This window comes from Aquarana catesbeiana, linkage group LG03, assembly GCF_042186555.1.
Source record: "Aquarana catesbeiana isolate 2022-GZ linkage group LG03, ASM4218655v1, whole genome shotgun sequence".
In the NCBI taxonomy this organism is placed as follows: domain Eukaryota; kingdom Metazoa; phylum Chordata; class Amphibia; order Anura; family Ranidae; genus Aquarana; species Aquarana catesbeiana.
In genome coordinates, this window is record NC_133326.1 from 672,165,284 (window position 1) to 672,180,254 (window position 14,971).

Sequence of the window (14,971 nt, forward strand, 5' to 3'; positions counted from 1 at the left end):
TCCGAATAACGAAACGAAATTTTGGAAATTTGGACTGAAATTTGAATCGAATTTTACATTGAACTCCAGTCGAATTCTAACTGTACACATATTGCTGAAATCAAAGACTGCGTGTGTTATTAGAGGAACATTTTGAAATAATGCTGTTTTAGTAAGTCGAGGGTGATTTAAAGAGTCATTGTAATCATTGTAATCATTTGTTTGTTCACTTTGCCACATTCTATTCGGAAAAAAAAATAAAAAATTCGAAAATTTGCCATTCGACTGTTTCAGTTTTTGTCGATTCGAATGTTTTGAAACCAAAAAATCGGTAATTTCAAAGAAAATTCAAAAAATCCCAAATGCGAATTCCGAATACGAATCCCGAATACGAATTGAACGAATCAACCGAATTTAACGAAACTAAATAACTAGATTAACTAATCGAAACAAAACAATTTTTTTCTCATACACATGTCTAATTGCAAGTGAATAAAAAAGTATTTTTGAGGGAAAAAAGCGCTGCAAGTATGTAAAATATTCGATTTTTTGTGTTTGTACCTGCAGTTTTGTGACAGGGTCTCTTTAAGACCAAATTACATACAAACAGAATCCCAAATGGCAATTTTCGTAGAGGATGAAGATAAACTGTTTTGGTTAAATATATGTTGTTATTCTCCAACATGTACTGACAGGTATAATCTCAATTCCCAGTGACCCGTTTAGCAGGGTTTTGCCATTTCTGACAAAAGTGATCATAAACTAACTACAGACCTGGTGCCCAACTTGTGGCCCTTTGGAATTTATTGTGCGGCTCTCTGGGCCCCTGCAATCATTAGTCTGGGTTTTCCTGACCTAGATGCTTGTTCAAGACAGTGATTGAAAAATAATATAATAGTAGATAAATGGTTTGTATTTTTGTTTTGTTTTGTTTTTTTTTCAAACTAACTTTTTCCATGCTGTCCATCCATTTTTTTAAATTTTTTTTTACTTTTTTTTTATCTCCTCTAAATTTTTATATGGATCTTGCTGAGAGTCAAATGTGGCACAAGTCACTTTGAAGAAGCACAAATGTGGAAACATTGATTTGTAAAGGGGTTGCAATAGCAGTTTTTTCTAGCAGTCTTGTGTACTATGTCCCACCCTAGTCTATGATGGTCTCCTGAAGCCTGTTTCCTGTCTCCAGCATCTCCTATAGCATGTTCAAAGTATATGACCATCTCCTGTAGCATGTACATAGTCTCTCAACATCCCCTATCTCTAAACATCTCCCATAACATGTACATAGTCTCTGAACATCTTCCACGCCTGAACATCTCCCATCTCTGAACATCTCCCATAACATGTACATAGTCTCTGAACATCTTCCATCTCTGAACATCTCTCCCATCTCTGACCATTTCCCATAACATGTACATAGTCTCTGAACATCTTCCATCTCTGAACATCTCTCCCATCTCTGACCATTTCCCATAACATGTACATAGTCTCTGAACATCTTCCATCTCTGAACATCTCCCATAACATGTACATAGTCTCTGAACATCTCCCATCTCTGAACATCTCCCATCTCTGAACATCTCCCATAACATGTACATAGTCTCTGAACATCTTCCATCTCTGAACATCTCTCCCATCTCTGACCATTTCCCATAACATGTACATAGTCTCTGAACATCTTCCATCTCTGAACATCTCCCAGAACATGTACATAGTCTTTGAACATCTCCCATCTCTGAACATCTCCATATCTGAACATCTCCCATAACATGTACATAGTCTCTGAACATCTCCCATCTCTGAACATCTCCCATAACATGTACATAGTCTCTGACCATTTCCCATAACATGTACATAGTCTCTGAACATCTCCTATCTCTGACCATCTCCCATAACATGTACATAGTCTCTGAACATCTCCCATCTCTGAACATCTCCCATAACATGTACATAGTCTCTGACCATTTCCCATAACATGTACATAGTCTCTAAACATCTCCTATCTCTGACCATCTCCCATAACATGTACATAGTCTCTGACCATCTCCCATAACATGCACATAGTCTTTAACTATCTCCTATAGCATAGCTCCTAACTGTCCCTCATTCGGAGCAATGTCCCTCTGTCCCTCATTCCTCCTCATTTGTCCCTCATTTTGGTCTGATCTATATAGTTGCATATAAAATGCACTATTTGTCTTTCAAAAAGTGTTTCCCAGTGCTAAACCTTTCTTCCAATGTCTAAATTGCTGCATTTCTAAATCCCAAAGGCCAGTATAAAGGAATAGTAGTGGTAAAAAAAGTACTTGTGGGTTTAACCAATCATTTTTTTTGTACAGTTCTCCTTTAAGGGGGGCATGGCAGGGGGCGAGTCCCATGCCGACATACTTTTGGTAATAGGTGTCCCTCATTCTCATCTCAGAAAGTTGGGAGGTATGCCTATAGCATGCACATAGTTTCTGACTATCTCCCATAGCATGCACATACAGTGCCTTGAAAATGTATTAATAACCCTTTCAATTTTCCACATTTTTTCATGTTACAACCAAAAACGTAAATGTATTTTATTGGGCTTTTATGTGATAGACCAACACAAAGTGGCACATCATTGTGAAATGGAAGGTAAATGATAAATAGTTTTCAAAATTAAATAAATATCTGAAAAGTGTGCATGCATTTGTTTTCAGCCCCCCTTTACTCTGATACCCCTAACTAAAATCTAGTGGAACTAATTGCCTTCAGAAGTCACCTAATTAGTAAATAGAGTCCATCTGTGTGTAATTTAATCTCAGTATAAATACAGCTGTTCTTTGAAGCCCTCAGAGGTTTGTTAGAGAACCTTGGTGAACAGACCGCATCATAAAGGCCAAGGAACACACCAGGCAGGTCAGAGATAAAGTTGTGGAGAAGTTTAAAGCAAGGTTAGGTTATAAAAAAATATCCCAAGCTTTGAACCTCTCACGGAGCACTGTTCACTCCATCATCCGAAAATGGAAAGAGTATGGCACAACTACAAACCTACCAAGACATGGCCGTCCACCTAAACTGACAGGCCAGGCAGGAGAGCATTAATCAGAGAAGCAGCCAAGAGGCCCATGGTAACTCTGGAGGATCTGCAGAGATTCACAGCTCAGGTGGGAGAATCTGTTAACAGGACAACTATTAGTCGTGCTCTCCACAAATCTGGCCTTTATGGAAGAGTGGCAAGAAGAAAGCCATTGTTGAAAGAAAGCCATAAGAAGTCCTGTTTGCAGCCTGCGAGAAGCCATGTGGGGTACCAAGCAAACATGTGGAAGAAGGTGCTTTGGTCAGATGAGACCAACATTTAACTTTTTGGCCTAAAATAAAAACGCTATGTGTGGTAGAAAACTAACACTGCACATCACCCAGAACACACCATCCCCACCGTGAAACATGGTGGTGGCAGCATCATATTGTGGGGATGCTTTTCTTTAGCAGGGACAGGGAAGCTGGTCAGAGTTGATGGGAAGATGGAAAAAGCCAGATACAGGGCAACCTTAGAAGAAAACCTGTTAGGGTCTGCAAAAGACTTGAGACTGGGGCGGAGGTTCTCCTTCCAGCAGGACAATGACCCTAAACATACAGCCAGAGCTACAATGGAATGATTTAGATCAAAGCATATTCATGTGTTAGAATGGCCCAGTCAAAGTCCAGACCTAAATCCAATTGAGAATCTGTGGCAAGACTTGCAAATTGCTCTTTACAGATGCTCTCCATCCAAACTGACAGAGCTTGAGATATTTTGCAAGGAAGAATGGGCAAAAATCTCACTCTTCAGATGTGCAAAGCTGGTAGAGACATCCCCAAAAAGACTTGCAGCTGTAATTGCAGCGAAAGGTGGTTCTACAAAGTATTGACTCAGGGCGAGGCTAAATGTATGGCACACTTTTCAAATATTTATTTGTAAAAAAAAATTTATCATTTCCCTATCACTTTACAATTATGTGGCACTTTGTGTTGGTCTATTACATAAAATCCCAATAAAATACATTTACGTTTTTTGGTTGTAACATGACAAAATGTGGAAAATTCAAAGGGGTGTGAATACTTTTTCAAGGCACTGTAGTCTCTTACTAGCTCATGTAGCATGTACATATTCTCTATCTCCTATAGCATGGTCACAGTGTCCGACTATCTTCTATAGTCTCTGACCACCCCCTGCTGTATGTTTTCAGTCTCTGAGAATTTTCTATAGCATATTACTTGCAGTCTTTGACCATCGCCCGTATCATGCTTGCAGTCTTTGACTATCTCTTGTTTTATGTCTAATGACAGCTTTTCATAACATTCCATTCATTGAATATTATGTCTGACCCTTTGGTGATCTCCGCCACCACACTTGAGGCCCCCTATATCAAGAAAGCTTGCCACCACCAAAGCACAACCATCGAAGACAGTGATGGATTATGGTAGAATGGATTGGAATAGGCACAGAGAAGCATGCCCATTTGCATACTCGCTTCAGACACCGCCTGCCTAGTGCTTACAAGTACTGACAGGGTCACATCTGTCAACATCTGCACTATGCCCCTGGTTTACTGCAGAAGAATGGAGGTTGTAGGCTATTGCCCTGTGCCTAGGTTTCTTTGTGTATGATCTGGCTCTGAAAGAGCAAAAGGGACTTAACACGCAAGTCCTCCAAAAAAAATATTCTTCAATATGAATGGACGAAGTACGTTTAAAGTGTGTCTCTTAATTATCTTCTGGACATGGCAACCTGTAAACATTTTATTCCTGCCAATGAGACATCCCATGCATCCAAGAAAGAGCTCATGTAGGGGTGGGTAATTCTACTGATCAATAAAAAAACAAGCAAGGTGTGGGGGTAAGGGAACATAGCCAAGATGACAAATCAGAGACCTTGCCAAAAAGTTCCTGGAATGTTTTAATAAGTCAGCAAACAATCACATTTCCCAAAGAATATTTAATGTAGGAATCTGAAGGTAATTAAGCCCCAGTAATAAGCAATACATGTTTATCTGTCCTTTAAGTGATTTAAGAAAGTGCTTTACGTGGGTACTTAAAGTGGACATTGCTTGGCTGGGATTCCCAGGCAGGTCGACTGTGATACATAGGGTTAATGGTGCTGAAAAGAGGCTCCGGTGTAATTGGAACACGTAATCTTGGTGGCTGTAACGAAGCAGGGTCTTCAGAAAAGTAGGATGTGTCTCCACACAGACAAGGAGCAGATGTGGTATGGTAGGAGTTACCAGATGATGATTGAGTTGAACTTGCATAAGGGAACATCTCAGGTTGGTCCCCAACTGGCTCGTTCTGGGTGTTTTGCAAATGGGGCATCTTAAGGCGTTGCCTGTTGTGTCGCCGAATGTTGCTGTAAATATGTTTCTCTGTGGATGTATGTTCTGGTATAGAATGGATCCTTGAGGGAGGAACTGAAGATGAGCTTGTGTAGGGAGGAGGATCAACCGGCAGAGAACTTTCAGAAAGCCACTGGTTCCTTGGGAGTGAGATTTGATATTGTTCTGAAGCTCTTGTTGGTGGGCCTTCAAAAGGCGGTGGATTTGCTGGTTCTCCGTGTTGAGTATGTGGCATCTGTGTTGCCTCATTATTTAAAAGATTTGCTTCAATAGGAGGTTCGTATGCAAGGTTGACTGAGGGCGAATTTCTTGTATATGGAACCTGTGAACTCTGAGCTCTGTTCCACACTTCTCGAGTGGCCCCTCTCAGATTAAGGATCCTCCTGATTAAAAACAAAAAAGTTATAAAAGATTATACTGAGAGTAGATAATATTGAGCACATACCGACTGACTACTCCAAACTTAGGGGCATCTTTAGGGCCTTGTGGCCCATGTTTGGAACCTGTTACCACCATCCTCCTAGACTGCAGCAACCTTTCCTTTGATCTGCTCCCCAACAATCCTTCTTGACAGTAAACTCTGTATCAATCTAGTATGTGTTGTTGGGGGTGATTTGTAATTCGTACAGTAAATTCATCATAACCTTTAGTGATAAGTGATTTATAAAATACACTGGATTGTTTGGTACTTATTTATACATAAACATACAAGTAATAAATGTACTTATGTAAAGGTGGACTGAACATGTCTGAGTACGCTGAGTAAACAATGGCTTTCAGAAAGGCATGCATATGTTAAAAACATTTAGAAAGCATGTTGAATCTATGGTCAAAATGTAAAATTATATATTATTTTCTACATACATTTCTACATGTACTGTATGTAGCGCTACTCCCAAAAGCCGCAGCACCCACAGCCAGGAATTTTCCACACTCTCTCTGAATGGCTCAAGAAACAGTCTGGGGAATTTGGTTTAGGTTGTTTATATTGAGAACGATGAACTTGGATAGGGATTGGGGTACATGGGATACCCAGGACTTGAAGAACTGTAAACTCCAGACAGCAAATGAGGACCTGTCAGCGTTTCTGGCTACTCCTAATCCAAACTGTAGAATTGAGCTGCAACAATGCGAATGATAATGCAGCAATAACAAAAGTACATTGAAGAGACAGCACCAGCACCTGGCTGTATTGCACGGCACCTGGCTGCTCTAGATCCAAAGTAGAGATACAATGGCTCCTGGCTGACTTGCTCTGCACTTAAAGTGATTGTAAAGTCTTGCTTTTTTTTAAAATAACAAACATGTTATACTTACCTCCTCTGTGTAGTTGGTTTTGCACAGAGCAGCCCAAGTCCTCCTCTTCTCGGGTCCCTCTTTGCTGATCCTGGCCCCTCCCTCCTATCGAGTGCCCCCACAGTCAGCAGCTTCCTATGGGGGCACTGGTGCCGAGTCACAGCTCCGTGTGTCCATTCAGACACAGAGCCCCGATCCGCCCACCCTTCTCTCCCCTGATTGGCTGGCTGACTTTGATTGACAGGCGCGGGAGCCAATGGCGCCACTGATGTGTCGCAGCCAATCAAGAGGAGTGTCCCAGTTGGCTTAGACATTCATGGACATCGCTGGAGAGAGATGGGCTCAGGTAAGTAATTAGGGGGGTGTTGAGGTGGCTGATACATACAAAAGGTTTTTTATCTTAATGCATAGAATGCATTAAGATATAAAACCTTCTGACTTTACAACTCCTTTAAGCTTCCCCCTGGTCCCACACATGTGAGGTATTGCACTTCACTTTCCTCTCTGTAGCTTTGGGTGTGATGCTGGTTTGTATTCACACAGTCCCCTTTAAGTGGTCACTCAAATCCAGAAAGCTGCTGCACTGGCCTCTGTGTTGGTCAGGCTGTTCCTGGCCTGTCTTGATGTCTGTAGCTAATCCTAGCTGAGACCGGCCTGAGTCCACATCGGTGCTCCAATCCTCGGGAGACCCAGACCTAAAACATGCCTGACTGAGTCCTTGCTGGAGGGAATAGCTCCTATGTGGTTGGCATGTTACTAATTTTTTTTTAATACCTTTTGGCTTCTCTTGCCTTTGTTTATGTGTGCCCCATTCATGTTATGGGATTCACCCCTGTTTGGAGGCTGTTGGATCCTTGTGAATACTGGTTGACATTATATTTCATCATTTCTGGCATTGGACTATTAAAGAAAAGCCCGGAGCAAAGCAAATGAAATGACATAGGCGGAGGGCTTACATGACTGGGGAAACAGGGTAATAGTATCAGGAGAGGGAGTGTATCAGGTTGGTGCTGGGGGGAGGGGTTGGAGAGGAGATAAAAGGGAGGCCCCTCCCTATGAGTCATCACAGTTTTGGGAAAAGTTCAGCAGAAGCATGTCAGAGGTGGAGCAGCTCTTGGCCCAGCTCAGGGAGGAAGCAGCGTTTCAGGGTCTCCTGTTGGATGCAGGACACTTTGGGGCTTATTCTAACATGAACAGCAGCAGGTGATATTACAGGGGGGAGGTAGGGCAATCGGGCGGGTAGGCCCAGGCCGCTGGAGCGATTTTCTCACCGGACTGTCACTCTAGGCCACAGCGTCAGTTGGGGGGTACCCTGTCAGGGACTCCCGACGGGACCCCCGGCCTAGTGGGCAGCAGCGCGGGATGGGGGGAGTCCTGTGCGGTCTCCCCTCCAGCACAGGAGGTCACCAGGAGGACAGTCTGGGGGCTCCGGGGCGGCATTGCGGCCTACTAGGCGGTGGAAACAGGAGGGCACGGGCCCCGCCCCTAGCGCTACGTCAGTCGGCCTGAGGCCTACCATTGAGGAACAAAGCAAAAGGGGTTCCCGGGCTTTCTTATGCACCGCCAAGGGACCTTAGGAGGAGCAGTGGGGGACAGCCGGGGAGGACTTCCAGGCAAGCGGAGGCCAGCAGGACTGAGGCCCCACACACTGGTCCTGGTAAGGCCGTCCAGAAGCCGGTGAGCGGGTACCCAATGCGGGGGGGTTCGGAGGTCAGCGGAATCATCGGCAGCTGGTGCTGTTATGCCTGGCGGGCTCTCATCAGAAGAGGAAGAGGGGTCTGGACAGAGGTCGGCAGGAGAACTGGGAGTCGGAAGAAGAGGCTGCTCCCCCCTCCAGCAGTGCAGTGCAACGTCGTTGGAAAGCAGATGGTCGGCTGATGGGGCAACTCCTGTGCAGCCCAGTAAGTCACCTTTACACTTATATCATGAGGGATTGTCTGTTAGCATAGGGCAAGAGGGCAGGACAGATGGGTCCGGCGGGAAGGACGGCAGTGGCTGAGGCAGCTGGGGGGGGCTGCGGGGTTACTGGGTTTTCTTGATGGGACATAGGAATTGATGCAAAAGTTGGGGCATGCGGATAGAGCCCCCGCTGTCAGCCTGGGTCCCACCAGCAAGAGTAGTCGGCCAAGCCATTTTTCTGGGGGGTGCGGTAGCTCCGGTAGTTCCGGCCTTGACAACATGCCCGTCACAGGTAACACAGGTGGGGTTACGCAGGGGACGACCAAGGTGGTGGTGGCGGGGGAAGCTGCGGGCAGACAGGAAGTCATCAGACTAGCTGGTTCTGCAAAATGCGAGGTCTATGTTTACTATGAGGGGCCATTGGGTGCACACTTGAAGCCTGAAGTATGAGAAAAGATGTGGTAGGGTGAGTATGCGGAGATTTTTTCCCTGCTGCAGTTAGCAAAAATTTAACCTGGATAGGGTTAAACCGGATCATTCAAAGGAGGACGGAGAGAAGAGGGAATACCGGTTGATCCCGACGACATTTGCCAACTGGCTGCAGGAGTTTTACCATCAGTGCAAGGGTGAGTGGGGAAAAAGAACCCCGAATACTGTTCGGCACTCTTTGGTTACTAGGATTTGATAGGGGAGGCGGATAGAGCTTACGGGGGCACGGAGTGGCTGAGGTATGTTGAGCATTTTCGTCAGTGGAGAGTTATCCGGCCGGCGTTGAGATGGGACCATAAGGACATCAGCCTGTGACTGTGCTTGAGGACGGCTGCGTGGGCTCCGCACCAGTTAATTTTCAGGGGAGGCCGGTGGACTTTCGGCTCAGGGACAGGCGGCCGGCAACAAAAAAGGGGTATGCTGGCAGTACAATGCTAGGACCTGCACGTTCAGAGGGATGTGCCGGTACAAGCACTAGTGTTCAGGGGTAGATGGTCTCATCAGTCGTCCAGAGGTTGCAAGCAAGGAATAGGTCGTGCTGGAGAGGCTGGACACAAGAGGGAGGACCACAGTGATGGTGAAAAGGATGTGGCCGTTTTCTCGGTAGGTATCCGGATTGGAAAGTGGCTCAGTTGCGGGATTCAGGTTTCACAGCTGGCGTTAGGATTCCATGTATTTTAGAGGTGATTCCACGGTGTCTTGCACTTTGTGATCGGCCATGCGACAGCCAGATGTAGTTTCTGAGGAACTTAGTAGGGAAGTCGCATGGAGGGCCCCTTTCCGTCTGCACTGTTTCGCAGATTTGGTAGTTTCCTCTTTGGAGTAGTGCCAAAGTAGGAGCCCAACAAATTTAGGTTGATTCACCACTTTCTTTTCCAAAAGGGGGTCGGTTAATGATGCCATTGACCAGGAGACATGTTCGGTGAGTAGTACATCGTTCGCTGCTGCGGTGGGTTGGGTGCGTCATTACGGCAAGGGGGCATTGATGGCGAAGGTGGAGGTGGAATCAGTTTTTCGGCTACCCCCAGTTCACCCGGATAGCTTCCGGTTGCTGGGGGTGTCATTGGAATGAGTAATTTTGCGTCGTCCAATGCCCACCGATGTGTTGCTATGTATTCCTGTGCACTATTTGAGCAATTTAGCTCAGTTGTGGGAGGGGTTGTAAGGGATGTGTCGGGCGGGAATTCGATCATCCATTACCTGGACGATTTCATTTGCATGGTACCAGCTTCTTCCAGAATCTGCGCGGGGCTTCTGGCTACGTGGGAACACAGAGCGGACCGGTTTGGAATTCCGGTGGCACCTGAGAAGACGGGGGGGCCTAGCACGGTCATCACGTTCCTGGGCATTGTCTTGGACTCTGGTGCAATGGAACGCAGGTTGTCGGTAGATAAGCTGGCGAATTTAAAAGGGGATATTGCAGGTGTGATTGGTTTAAGCGTGGTCATCACGTTCCTGGGCGTTGTCTTGGACTCGGGTGCAATGGAACGCAGGTTGTCGGTAGATAAGCTGGCGAATTTAAAAGGGGAAATTGCAGGTGTGATTAGTTTACGCAAAGTTAGCTGCGAGTACTGCAATCGTTCGGGGGTAAGCGGAATTTGGCATGTCACATTCGGCCAATGGGGGCGGGTTTTTCTATCATTGGTTTTTGGCAAGTACAGCCGGGATCAGGTTTCCCACGAGCGTTGTGCGCTTGGTTAAAGCGCACAGGGAGAACTTGAGGGTATGGCATGCCTTTTTTGTTTGGGAATCCTTTCACGGACAGGCTCTATGGATTTTAGGGCCCGTTAGCAATTTTGACGTGGAAATTATTACAGATACTGTTGGCTCTACGGGTTTTGGGGTTTTTTATTCCAGGGTCAGTGGAGTGCTGGACCATGGCCGTGGTCATGGCTTGAAGCGGGAGTTAAGAAGAATTTAGTGTTGCTGGAATTGTTTCCGGTGGGGCTGGCGGTGAAATTGTGGGGTGCTTCGTTCAGGGATCTGAAGGGGATGGAAGGAAAGGCTGGCGTTCGTTCAAAAGGCTGGTGAAGGGTCAGCTGGCCTGGCAGTTCGTTTACTGATGTTGTATTTCAGGTGAGGCATAGGGAAGAGGGGGTGTCCACTCCTGCTGTGAATATGAAGTTAGCTGGTTTAGCTTTCCTATTCAAATTGCAAGGTCAACCTGATTTCACACAAGATTTTGGGGTGAGACGGGCGATTAAGAGTTACCGGCGATCGGTGGCCCGCAGGGATGCCAGGAGACCAGTAACCTTTGTCATGATGCGGGGTATGGTAGCATATTTGGGGGAGTGTGTTGATCTGAATACCAGGCCATCTTGTTCAAGGTGGCCCTTTTTGTTAGCGTTCTTTGGGGTGTTTCGGATAGAGGAGTTGGTCAGTCCTTAAAAAGGTTCATGGGGGAATTGGGGGTCACGAGGTTATATGTGGAGATGATGGGTTGGCTTTATTTTTGCGTAGATCGAAGACCGATCAAATGGGTAAAAGGGAGGTCAGTACAGGTGCTCCAGTGCCAGGATCACTGCTGTGCCTCATGTAGATGGATCTACTGTATCGCGCTTTCATATTGTTGATGATTTTTGTAAGAAAATGTTTACGGGCATTGGGGTGGGTAGAGAAGGAGTTTTCCTCTCATTCATTTTGGATAGGGGCTGCTACGGAGGCAGCCAGAAGTGGACTGGATGTGGATTCGGTAAAAGCGTATTGGGTGGTGGGAATCAAGGAGGTCCTAGACAGCAGTTCGGCCTCAACTTGTGGTTGGGTTGTGAAGTATTAGGGTGGGGAGGAGTTTGATGTTAGGCCCTGCGTGGTATGGAATACTATTTGGTCATGGTGTTGGGTTTGCTCTCTTATAATTTCAGAATCGGTGGCAGGAATGGTCTGGATAATGGGTCATTCCTAGGTGTTCTGGGGGGCCAGGAGGGGTGAGGTTGGGTAAGAAGGCAGGCATATGGGTTTTTATAGACGGTAGGCTGTATTCGTGGTTGGGAGTCCCTGGGATGTTATGGGGTAGGATTGTTACTGAAGTGTATCGGTATGCAAAAAAGGGACAGGCTGCCCGACGTTTTTGCACGTGAGCGGCAACGGTTTGGGGGTTAGGTCCATGTTGGACATTACGCGGGACATCAAATTCGATGTGCGGCGGTTATTGAGGGACTTTCCTGGCATGGTCATTGTTTTGGTCGGACATGGTGGCTCGTACAACATGGCGGATGGCCAGGTCGGTGGAAAGGGTTAGTAGGGCCAGGAGAAAGATTAATAGGGATGTGAGCAAGTTCATGGTTAGGCATGGGGGATTGGCTATTAGGCACGTGGAATTGGAGTTTGAGAAATGGAGATACCTGAGGGCAGATGGGGTGTATTTGCATGAGGTGGGTATTGACATGTGGGTGTTCGGATTACAAGAGGGTATTTAGAGAGCACTTCGGGTGTGGAGGGGCACCCATAGGTAAGGTGTTTCCTTTGGGTGCTGTGGCGGGTGTTGGTCTTTGCAGGGGAAGGAAGATATTTCAGAAGGAAGAGTTCAGGAACTATCGTTGCTATGGGTCCTGATGGTGGTTTCCAGCTAATGGAGATTAGCTGGAAAGTGTTAATGGGGGCACTGCGGTTAGTGGTTGTCTCTGAGCCAGCATGTCGGCTTGAGGCCTATTAATACACTTGGAGAGGTACCGCAGTGCAGTATTGTTTTTCCACAGATGGTTATGAAGTTCCTGCAAAGACCAACGCTAGGAGATTGATGGGTTGATTAACAGATGTTTCAATGTTTTATGTTAATTTGAATATATATATTTGTTTAAATAAATTAGGCTGCTACGGCCTTGTTAACTCCAACCTTGGTGTGGTCTCAATTAATAAGGTAAGGTTAAGAGGTTGGGGTATATAAGTGGTGGTAGAGTTACCTCTGTTATACAACAGTCAAGAAAAGCCCGGAGCAAAGCAAATGAAATGACATAGGCGGAGGGCTTACATGACTGGGGAAACAGGGTAATAGTATCAGGAGAGGGAGTGTATCAGGTTGGTGCTGGGGGGAGGGGTTGGAGAGGAGATAAAAGGGAGGCCCCTCCCTATGAGTCATCACAGTTTTGGGAAAAGTTCCCGCCCACCCTCCCTTTGGCTTCATTGTTTTTGGCTGTTTTGTATTTCTTGCTTTTCATTTCGGACAGGTTCGTTGAATCCTGCAATGTCGTGGCAGTGGCGGGTGTTGGTCTTTGCAGGGGAAGGAAGATATTTCAGAAGGAAGAGTTCAGGAACTATCGTTGCTATGGGTCCTGATGGTGGTTTCCAGCTAATGGAGATTAGCTGGAAAGTGTTAATGGGGGCACTGCGGTTAGTGGTTGTCTCTGAGCCAGCATGTCGGCTTGAGGCCTATTAATACACTTGGAGAGGTACCGCAGTGCAGTATTGTTTTTCCACAGATGGTTATGAAGTTCCTGCAAAGACCAACGCTAGGAGATTGATGGGTTGATTAACAGATGTTTCAATGTTTTATGTTAATTTGAATATATATATTTGTTTAAATAAATTAGGCTGCTACGGCCTTGTTAACTCCAACCTTGGTGTGGTCTCAATTAATAAGGTAAGGTTAAGAGGTTGGGGTATATAAGTGGTGGTAGAGTTACCTCTGTTATACAACAGTCATGTCTGTAAAGGTTGGCATATTTTATTATTACCAGATACCTGCAATTTACATATATTTATTAGTATTGTCATTATCTGATGGCTTTCCAGATTTATCCTTTCAGGGATGACCACAATAGTCTTATTACTTGGAGGTATTGTCCATGAAGTGCAGACTCTGAGCATGGCATGCATTGTGCGTTTTGGTCTTCCCCTAGTCTGGACACCTAAGATGTCCACTAGGTAGATATTTTTCCTTTTTTGTGTTTCTTTTTTCACAGATGTCTGGAGTTGACCGTTTAAAAGCCCACTTTACACTTTTCTTCTTTTTTTCTTGTATATTTACTTAATCAACATTCACCGTAGTGGGCAAAATCCAAAGAGAATAATCTAACTTATGGTGCTGCAGGGTGCCCAGGTCTCTTAAGCAATGCCTCGGTCCATGCTAGTTGTGTATAATACTAGTTATACACTGATAATCATCTTACCATGCCAGGGATGTAGATAAAGGAGGGGGGATATGAGGGTCCAAACTACCCCCATCCCAGAGCATATGTTTGCACTAGAAAGCCTAGCTGCAGATTCAAGATGGACTGTGCATGCCTGCGATCCTTCTCTCCCCTAGCTTCTAGCTTGGCACTGGGAATCTGCTTACTCTGGCTAAAGAAAGCGGGTCACAGGCTGCAGGCTATCCAGATCTCTGTCCTGGCGCTCAATGGAGGCTTTTACTGCCTCTTTCCCCACCACTTTAGGTTTTCTGCATAGGCGTACGAACAGAGAAAGTGCCAGGTGTTCCTGGGCACACCCTAATCATTCTGTGCTGCACAGATTCCCCCTGCTACTTGACTGCAGAAGAAGGGACTAGGGAATCCCTGTCTAAGGCTCGATTCACACCTATGCATGTTGCTTTTGAGCGTTTTTGGAGGTTTTTTTTTCATGCTTGCCACGTTTTTGAGCAGCGTTTTTGCCGCGTTTTTGCCGCGATTTGCGTTTTGCATTTTTTTTTTTTAACAGTTTTTTTTTACAGTCTTAAAAAAAAAAAAAAAACAGCAAAAACGCATCAAAAACGCATCAAAAACGCTGCAAAAAACGCTGCAAAAACGGTGCACTTGCGTTTTTGATGCTTGTCCATTGAATTCTATTACATGCAAAACGCTGCATTTTGCATGAAAAAAAGTCCCTGACCCTTTCCAAAAATGCAGAGAAACAAAAAGGCATTGATGTGAACATGTTCCATAGGAACCCATGTTAAAAAATTCCCATGCATTTCTGCAAAATGCAAAATGCATCAAAAAACGCGCTAGTGTGAATGGAGCCTTAAAGGTGAGACATCAGGGGTCTGTTTAGACCTC

The 14,971-nt window shown here is 45.4% G+C and overlaps 1 protein-coding gene across 1 annotated transcript in view; it reads right to left on the reverse strand.

Annotated features, from left to right (window-relative positions):
- Positions 1-881: 881 nt before the first annotated feature.
- The window catches only part of LOC141133472 (uncharacterized), a 53,706-nt gene continuing 39,616 nt past the window's right edge, over positions 882-14,971 (reverse strand). The window contains exon 4 of the mRNA XM_073622861.1: positions 882-5,701. Within this exon, the coding sequence (XP_073478962.1) occupies positions 4,996-5,701 (706 nt within the window). The 3' untranslated portion in view covers positions 882-4,995. The remainder of the gene's footprint in view (positions 5,702-14,971) is intronic.